The 9,771-nt window shown below is 59.7% G+C and overlaps 1 protein-coding gene across 14 annotated transcripts in view; it reads right to left on the reverse strand.

The window, feature by feature from the left end:
- The window catches only part of BCL2L11 (BCL2 like 11), an 85,439-nt gene extending 79,109 nt beyond the window's left edge, over nt 1–6,330 (reverse strand). For 4 of the 14 annotated variants that reach the window (XM_030558226.1, XM_030558228.1, XM_030558233.1 and 1 more), the window contains exon 1: nt 4,395–4,797. In XM_030558226.1, coding sequence (XP_030414086.1) covers nt 4,395–4,568 — 174 coding nt within the window. In that variant the 5' untranslated portion in view covers nt 4,569–4,797. The other 10 variants (XM_030558234.1, XM_030558236.1, XM_030558224.1 and 7 more) reach the window with 8 other exon arrangements.
- Nucleotides 6,331–9,771: the final 3,441 nt, after the last annotated feature.

Raw genomic sequence — 9,771 nt, forward strand, 5'->3', positions numbered from 1 at the left:
GCGAAAAATGCCCCGGAGACAACCACACTAACACGCACACACACACACAGAGCCCAAACCCACAACTACAGCCTTTAGTACACAATGTCTACGCGAATCCAGCGCCGCACTTCCTAAAACAACAGCCTCCAGACTCATCTTGTCTTTTCCTTTTGTTTGTTTGTTTGTTTGTTTGTTTTGGGCGGGGGGGGGGGGGAAGAGCTGTACATTATACTGCAAACTCGCCCAGGAACAACGCTCCGGGACCGCACGACTTCCTGCTGCTGCGCTGGGGCGATCCCGGCCGGTGGCGACAAGCAGGAACCGGCGGGAGCGACGCAGAACCCGACCCGACCCGACCCGAAGCACGGCGGGGCAGCGCAGCAGCCCGGGGCCGCCCCCAGGCTCGGCTCGGCTCGGCCCGGCCCGGCCCGCCCGCCCCCGCGGGGGCGCACAGGAGGGGACCCCCGAGCAGCCCAACAAAGGGAGGCGAGGGAGCCAGCGGGCAGCGCGGCCACACAAAGCAGCCGCGGGGGCAGCGCCAGAGGCCCCGTCCCGCCTCACTCACCTGTTCGGCACCCGCCTCCTCGCCGGAGAAACGAAACCGCCCCCGCGCCCGCCGCCACACGCGCCCTCCCCGCGGGACCCCGGCCCTGCGCCCGCTCGGCCGCGCTCGCAGTGCCGACTGCCCAGCCGCCGGCCGGGGAGGGCGCTCCCGCCCCGCACGCAGCGCCCGCGGCCGCCATGCCGCCAATCCGGGCGCGGCGGGGGCGGGCCGCTCCGCCCCCTCCCCCGCGTGAGGCCACTGTTTACAAACCGGCAGCCAGGCGCGCGCGGCCCGCCCGGCCCTGCTGCCCGCGCGCCTCCTCCCCTCCGGGGCGGGCCGTGCCCTCCCCCCCAAGCGAGAGACACCCGCACCGAGCCCCCGCCCGCAGACACCCCCAGAAACCCGCTCAGCGCCGCCCCCCCGCCCGGAGACACCCCCAGAAACCCGCTCAGTGCAGCCCCCCCCAAGCGAGAGACACCCGCACCGAGCCCCCGCCCGGAGACACCCCCAGAAACCCGCTCAGCGCCGCCCCCCCGCCCAGAGACACCCGCACCGAGCCCCCGCCCGGAGACACCCCCAGAAACCCCCTCAGCGCCGCCCCCCCCCCCGCCCGGAGACATCCGCACCGGGGCCCTCAGCGCCGCCCCTCCCGCCCATAGACACCCACACCGGGCCCCTCAGCGCCCCCCCCCCCCACAGAGACCCGCACCGGGCCCCTCAGCGCCGCCCCCCCCGCCCAGAGACACCCGCACCGGGCCCCTCAGCGCCGCCCCCCCCGCCCAGAGACACCCGCACCGGGCCCCTCAGCGCCGCCCCCCCGCCCACAGACACCCGCACCGGGGCCCTCAGTGCAGCCCCCCCCCGCCCAGAGACACCCGCACCGGGGCCCTCAGTGCAACGCCCCCCCCGCCCAGAGACACCCGCACCGGGCCCCTCAGCGCCGCCCCCCCGCCCACAGACACCCGCACCGGGCCCCTCAGCGCCGGCCCCCCCCGCCCAGAGACCCCCGCACCGGGGCCCTCAGTGCAGCCCCCCCCCGCCCAGAGACACCCCCAGAAACCCCCTCAGCGCCGCCCCCCCGCCCACAGACACCCGCACCGGGGCCCTCAGTGCAGCCCCCCCCCGCCCAGAGACACCCGCACCGGGGCCCTCAGTGCAACCCCCCCCCGCCCACAGACACCCGCACCGGGCCCCTCAGCGCCGCCCCCCCCCGCCCAGAGACCCCCGCACCGGGGCCCTCAGTGCAGCCCCCCCCCCGCCCAGAGACACCCGCACCGGGGCCCTCAGTGCCGCCCCCCCCCCGCCCAGAGACACCCGCACCGGGCCCCTCAGCGCCGCCCCCCCGCCCAGAGACACCCGCACCGGGGCCCTCAGTGCAGCCCCCCCCCAGACACCCGCACTGGGCCCCTCAGCGCCGCCCCCCCCCCCCCCGCCCAGAGACACCCGCACCGGGGCCCTCAGCGCCGCCCCCCCCCGCCCAGAGACACCCGCACCGGGGCCCTCAGTGCAGCCCCCCCCCGCCCAGAGACACCCGCATCGGGCCCCTCAGCGCCGCCCCCCCGCCCCGAGACACCCGCACCGGGGCCCTCAGTGCAGCCCCCCCCGCCCAGAGACACCCGCACCGGGCCCCTCAGCGCCGCCCCCCCCGCCCAGAGACACCCGCACCGGGGCCCTCAGTGCAGCCCCCCGCCGCCCAGAGACACCCGCATCGGGCCCCTCAGCGCCGCCCCCCCGCCCAGAGACACCCGCACCAGGGCCCTCAGTGCAGCCCCCCCCGCCCAGAGACACCCGCACCGGGCCCCTCAGCGCCGCCCCCCCCCGCCCAGAGACACCCGCACCGGGGCCCTCAGTGCAGCCCCCCCCCCCCAGAGACACCCGCACCGGGCCCCTCAGCGCCGCCCCCCCCGCCCAGAGACACCCCCAGAAACCCCCTCAGCGCCGCCCCCCCGCCCACAGACACCCGCACCGGGGCCTTCAGTGCAGCCCCCCCCCCGCCCAGAGACACCCGCACCGGGCCCCTCAGCGCCGCCCCCCCCCGCCCAGAGACACCCGCACCGGGGCCCTCAGTGCAGCCCCCCCCGCCCAGAGACACCCGCACCGGGGCCCTCAGTGCAGCCCCCCCCCGCCCAGAGACACCCGCACCGGGCCCCTCAGCGCCTTCCCCCCCCCCGCCCAGAGACACCCGCACCGGGCCCCTAAGCGCCGCCCCCCCCAGAGACACCGGCACAATCCCTCTGTGCAGACCCCCCCCCAGCTCCAGCACCACAGCTGCCCAGCGCCCCAACATACGCAGCCCTCCCTGCCCCCCATTGCCCAGCGCCCCCCACCGGGTCGGGAGAGGCGGGGATCGCTCGCAGCTCCGGGGGAGGCAGCCCCGAGAGCCCGCACGGGAGCCCGACTCCTGGGCGGGGAGCCCCTACAGACCAGCGGGACCCGCGGGCGCGGGGAGGCTGGGAGCTGGCCTGCCCTTGCTGCGAGGGGCACGCTCGGCCCCTGGACAGGTCGACGCCCCCTGTTTGGACAGCCCAGACTCAGCCATGTGGGCGGGTTAGGCCGGTCCGTGTGCAGGAGTCTGTGCCGGCCGTGCGGACAGGCCAGACCCCGTGGTGTGGACGGGTTAGACCGGTCTGTGTGGAGGGGTTAGATCGGTATCTGCAGGGAGCTCTGTGCCGGCTGTGAGGCCAGTCCCGCCCCGGCAGTGTGGACAGGTCAGAGCCAGACCCGGCCCTGTAGAGGGGTTAGCTCGGTACCCGCGGGGGGGCTCTGTGCCGGCTGTGAGGCCAGTCCCATCCCGGCCGTGTGGACAGGTCAGAGCCAGACCCGGCCCTGTACAGGGGTTAGCTCGGTACCCGCGGGGGGCTCTGTGCCGGCTGTGAGGCCAGTCCCATCCCGGCCGTGTGGACAGGTCAGAGCCAGACCCGGCCGTGTAGAGGGGTTAGCTCGGTACCCGCGGGGGGCTCTGCGCCGGCCGTGTGGACAGGTCAGAGCCAGACCCGGCCGTGTAGAGGGGTTAGCTCGGTACCCGCGGGGGGCTCTGCGCCGGCCGTGTGGACAGGTCAGAGCCAGACCCGGCCGTGTAGAGGGTTAGCTCGGTACCCGCTGGGGGCTCTGCCCCGGCCGTGTGGACAGGTCAGACTGGCCAGACTGCGAGCGTGGCAGGAGGGAGGCAGTGGTGCCGGAGAGCTCGCCGCAGCGCCCGCGGAGGGCCGGCGAAGCGGGCTGCGCACCCCTCGCTCCCCGGGGGTCTCTGGTTCCTTGCGCCGGGACAATCTGGACGCTAAGGGCCCGCGGAGAAGCGCTCCAGTCACGGCGGCGGCGGCGGCCGGGGAAATGCCCCGGGCTGAGAAGCCAGGGGAGTAGAAGCCCTGGGCGGGACAGAGGGCGGCGGCGCTGCCTCTCGGCTCCGGTGCGGGGCAGAGCGGGGCGGTTGCCCCCGCTCCGTCCTGCCCCGAGCTCGCCGGCGCCGGAGTTTCCCGCAGGAAACCATGGCCGGTGTATCGCGGTGCGAAGGCTGCCGGCGAGCAGCGCTCCGCGGACCTGCCTTCGCCGCGGGAAAACCCGGACTGCGCAGAGCCGGGCCACGACAGCGCAGTGGGTGCCCGCCGCCCTGCGAGAAATGGCTGTGCGCCCGGGGCCGGGAGAGAGAGCGGGCGTGGGAAGGGCTGCTCCGCTCCCCGGAGTCTGCCGGAGAACAAGCGGAGGGGCCCGGCGAAACCGAACTGCCGAGCGCCGTGGCGAGCTCCGTCCGGGGGGTGCAGCTGGAGCCCCCGGACGCTGCGTCGCGTCCCCTCCCCGGTGGCTGCACGCAGCCCGACCCTGCTGGGCTCCCCAGCGCTGCTCCCGGTGCGCCGGAGCCAGCCCCACTCACCTGCCTGCGGCCAAGCGCCACATGCCTGTGAAATCCCCCCCAGCGCGGGCACAGCCACCCCCGCCGGAGCGCCGGGCTGTTTATCCAGGCACTGCGGAGAGCGCCGACCCGCCACCGCCACCAAGCCCAGCTCCCGCCCCTGGCCAAACCCCGATCGCGACGCGTCTGCTTCATCCACTAGCGTTTGTTTGTTCTGCATGCACAACAGACGGCCCTGCCCCGTAGCGATCCTGCCGCTAGCGTGGGTACATGGCGGGCTCGGAAAGCAAGCTTTCTCCACTCCGTGGGACTGACTGAGGGTTCTTGTGCCTCCTCCCACGCGAGCTCGGAGGCGAGCCAGAAGGAAAGAGCCGCGGACAGTCCGACGCTGTCTTTCTGCATCCAGCCGTTCGCGAGCAGCGAGAGGCGCTCACCTTCTGCACAGGAGAATCGCGTGTGATCTTCGAAGCACAGGCTCGTGCAGCCACTCCCGGGTGCCGGCCTCTCTAGGGTTCCTGAGCTGACTGGGTGTCTGCTCTCCAGTCTAAACTCCAGCTGCCTCTCGTCTTCACGGCGCTTGCCGCCAAGGGCTGGGAGCGGGACTGGCTCCTCAGATGCGAGAGACCGGGCTGCGATCTCCTCTGCCGGGCAAGGAGCCCCTTCCACAAGTCTCATGGGCACTTCGGTCGACAAGGCATCTTCACGGCCAAGACAAGAGCAAAGGTTCGGATGATTACGGGCTGTCCACCACCCGCTCCTGCTGCAGCCAGGCTGAAATGCCCCCGTGCCTCCCGGCTATGGCAGCCGGGGAAAAGCGGTGTCACCTGTAAACAGCTGAACTGGTCCTCAAAGCGTTCTCCGCTCCGAGCCCCGTGAGTGTGCGGGGTGCGGCTCTTCTCTAAAACCCGGTCCAGCTTCACGGATCTGGTACCTAACTAAACCAAACTCCCAAGCCGGCACAAGAGGCTAGCGAGACGTGTGTTTTCGCTTTGCCCATGAAATTCTCTTCTTAAATAACGTCACTATTTTAAACTAAAACATTCAGCAATCTATATTTATTTGAGGAAACATCTGGGACGGGGAGAAAGGATGATAAACTGCCTAATTTTACCTTCCTTGAATATTTTGCGTAACGCAGTTCTAAAAATATACATTAAAAAAACCTTCAAACACTTTTATAAACAAGCTCCAAAGATATTTCAATTTAAAGGCAAAGGAAGATCAAATCGAAAGCTTGAATACAGACTTCTATCAGCTTTCAGTCGTTACCACAATCCCTTTTGTGAGTTAAGTTTGGAGTAAGTCACAATTCTCTCAAAGGCTTCACTTTCTAACTAGTCAGAGAGAATAGAGAGATCGGGTTGGTGGTCAGACCATACATTTCAGTACAAGTTTTAAGGTCCTTGTGGTCAGGAATCCAGGGACTCCTATTAACGCTGCCTTCTACCTTGACAATTTCTGCAGAAATTCCCTATTTCACTTCCCAGGGATTCTTAACTTCCTTAACAAATGCATATTATATATTTGAAAACAATGAAATATTTATGCAGCTTTTTTATAGCTAGTTTCCCACAATAATGTGCACACTGTGGACTTTAATGACACAATTCTGGAGTTAGTGTTTTATGTAACAGCTCTAATATTAATAAGCTGAAAAAACTTTCATATTGACAGTTTTTATTTAACCATGAAAATCTTAAGTTACAATATGATTTGCATGTACAATCATAATGTTATTTTGTGGTAAGCATCTCAGAAGCGCACTTTTGCAATTGAGGACTGAAGACCACAGCTTCCTTTACAACACAGTCCAGCCAAACGTGTTTCATGCACTATTAGCACGCAGGTAAAGGTAAATCAAAACATTTCACTGGAGAAAAATACATGTAAAATCAAAAAGAATATTCATATGTCTTATTTTTGATGCTGTATATATTACTTCTTGTAAAGCTAAGTCATTCAGAGTGGTGAAAGCTCAAATCATTATTAAAATCTCTGCTTATTATCTCTAGATTTATTGCATTCAACTTTTTAAATGTCAGTCACTTGATAAATTAAATGGATTAAGTGTTTGGTATTATTGCTAACATTAATCTGCTAGGCCTAGGGAGACAAAGGGTATGAGTTACAGATGTTGACTCCTACATGTGGTTGTGTACATTGTGTACATTTTAGAAAAAATATTTTAATTGTTTTGTCTATTTTCCTATGATTATACTATTCATAATCACAATACATTTTTGGGGAAGAGGGGAGAAAAAGAAGGGAAGGATGGTATTTTGGTTAAAGCCACAAGAATAGCAGTCAGGACAATTGGATGAGATCCTGCCCCATAAAAGTCAGTGGCAAAATTTCCATTGACTTCCAAGTATTTCACCCCAAAATTTTATTCTAGGCTCTGCCATACACTTCCTGTGTGACCTTTAGTAAGTCATCATGTCTCCATAGCATAGTTTGCAGAACAGAGATGATACATACTACTGCCCTGTTAATAAAGAGTTACACTTTACTTAGGGGCTTTGAGGCTTAATTTATTAATATTCATCAGTGCCTTGTTAGAAAATGCTAAACTGGAACTTTTCTGGCAGCAAGGTTCAGAAGGACCTAGCCAACCTAGATGAAGGAACAACATGATAGCAGATTACATTCAATATTGATAATGAAAACATGTTAGGAGGTATAAGGAACAGGGTGAAGAATCATACGGACATTTTTATAATGCCCTTATATAAACCAATGGTATGCCCTCATCTGGAATATTATGTGCAATATTGGTCACCCCATATCAAATAGGATATTGCAGAATTAAAGAAGTTCAGAAAAATGCAATAAGAATTTTTACCTGAGAAAGGCAACAAATAAGAGGGGACTTGATAAAAGTATATAAAATAGTGGTTGGTCTAGAGAAGGCAGATCAGGTGCTTCTGTTCTCCCTGTGTTGTAATACAGGAACAAGAAGACATGCAATGAAATTAAAAGGTGTCTAATTGATAGAAGGAAATTACTTTTTTCGTAATGTGTAATTGGACTGCGGAACTCGCTGTCACAGGAAGTTGTTGAGGCCAGTAATTTAGCAAGATTCAAAGCAACTTTATATGGATCAAAAGAGTATCCAGAGTTATAGTTAATGTTAACATATTTTATAAGGGATGAGACCTTCATGGGAGGCAGATTACCCAACTTCTTCGTACCCCTGGATTTCTTGCACCTTCCTGAAAAACATCTGGTACTGGCCACTATCAGCAACATGACAGTGGACTAGATGGACCCTGGGTCTGATCCAGTCTGGAAGTTCCTATGTGTTTCATCACAAGTTGTGCATTACTGAATATTGAGCGTTTATGAGCAGCTTCACATGTCAGTAACAACACAGCTATAATGCAATATGACCTAATTAATTCTCTTCAATATCCGCTATACCTGTGCTCTCAAACACAAATGTTCCCCTTACATCCACAACACCAGGGTTTTTTCCTCACACACAGCTGTATTGAAACCCCCTTACCTTGCACTGAATAATGTGAGCCTTTGGAAAGTTTCTGAGCTGAGCTGCTCTTCAGCTGCACACCTAGCCCTGGGGCCCAGTATGACACCAGCACCTCTGCCCATGTTGTCCCTAGAGCATCAGCACACGTGATTACAGTCCGTTCTGCTGTTATCCTGCAAACAGAGCATGTGCAGTACACGGTGTCTGCTTAGCATGTCCACCTCTGGCTGGGCTTTGCTGAACAAGCCTGCTCTAGTTTTTCACAGGGCTATGACTGGAAAGCCAAATACACCCTCCACCACGTGGGTATTGTTTTTCTTTGGGATGCCCAGGTTTGCAGTATGGCTTGGTGGTACAGAGCCCTGTCTGTGTGATCATTCTGGTCCTTCCAGCCGTCTTCTCAGCACTGACTGCTGCTTCCCTCTAGATATTTACCCTCCAGGAGGGAGGGAGCAGGCAGGGCAGGGGGATTCTTCAGGGAAGGGGAAATCCCTTACCCGCTGGCCTGCTTCTCTGAAGAGACTGTGTCTGGCGATTTGTTTCTTTACCTGCCCCTTTCCCCTGGGAGTTACAGATTGGTTCCCTCTCTTCTCTTTTCCTTATTTCCTCTGTCATTTCGGTAGAGCTTTATAGACATTTTTCATTTGTTTTGTTCTTAATTCTGTTTTCTTCTCTATGCTACCCTGTCCTCTCCTCCTCTCCTGCTGTGTGTCCCACATCATCCCTCTTCGCTTCCCTCCCCAGTTTCTTCCACCTTCTTGTTCTCTCTTACCCCCAAGTGTCCCTTCTGTCTCGCTCTTTCCTTCCCGTTCCCCCACTTTTCCTCTCCCATTTTCCCTTCCGTCCATCCCTGCTGGTTTCCCTTCTCTGTCCCCCATGGGGACTCACATTTGGTGAGGACACCTCACTGATCCGCTGTGCTGCATGTGTGCAAAGGGCAGGCCCTCTGCATGAAGAAAAACTGGCAGTTTAAAAGGAGCCTGGGGCCTCTGGCATCAGCCCTGGGGCGTGAGTCATCAGTGAGGGCAGGAGGCTAGCAGTTTGCCCATCCCCGCCATCCTGGGCCTAGAATTGCTGCTGGCTGTATTTTGCTATAGGCTGGGTGCCATTATTAGACACCGCCGCGCCACACCCGTAACCCCATCGCAGGCTGGGAACCACCACGTCACTGATTCTCCCTCAGTGCCGGAGCCCATTTAGCGCCCCAGCGGATGCTGCTCCTGTGCACATGCCCACTGTGCCACTCTCTGCAAACGGTCTTGTCTCATGACTGATGGGAATGTGCAGTCATCCAGGGCCAAATTCTGCTCCCAGTTACACTGGCGTAAATATGTTGCTGTTAATCTGGATTTACACCACTGTCACAAAGTGCAAAATTTGACTCATAAGGCCCAATGTCCTTGACCTAGTAACAATGCCATTGAAGTAAAAGGGGAATTGCCTTGAGCAAGAAGTACTAATGCAACACAGCTGCAGCTGTGTTTCAGGGCTGGGTGAGCAATCCCTGTGCAATGCTGCCATGTGGCTGTTAATCAGCTGTCCCACCCGCAAGGTGGTTGCATTTCAGCCATGGGCGAGAAATCCTTGTGCAGCATGATTTCTTCCATAGATTTAAAAGCCAGAGGACATCAGGTTCATCTAGCCTGACCCCCTGTATATCACAGGTCAGAGAATTTCATTCAGTTCCTCTGTAGTGAGCTAATAATGTGTGTTTGACAAAGGCATATCCACTCAGCAGCTGGAAGTATGTTCCCAATGAGGGTAGACAGCACATGCTAGCTCTGATTCAGCGAGTGTGCTAAATGTAGCAGTGTAGCCTTCGCGGCTCAGGCTAGTCACCAGAGTCCAATCCCATCTGACCTCCTGGGCACGTACTCAGGCAGCGAGAACGAGCCTCCACCTACGCCACCA

This window comes from Gopherus evgoodei, chromosome 3, assembly GCF_007399415.2.
Source record: "Gopherus evgoodei ecotype Sinaloan lineage chromosome 3, rGopEvg1_v1.p, whole genome shotgun sequence".
Classification (NCBI taxonomy): Eukaryota; Metazoa; Chordata; order Testudines; family Testudinidae; genus Gopherus; species Gopherus evgoodei.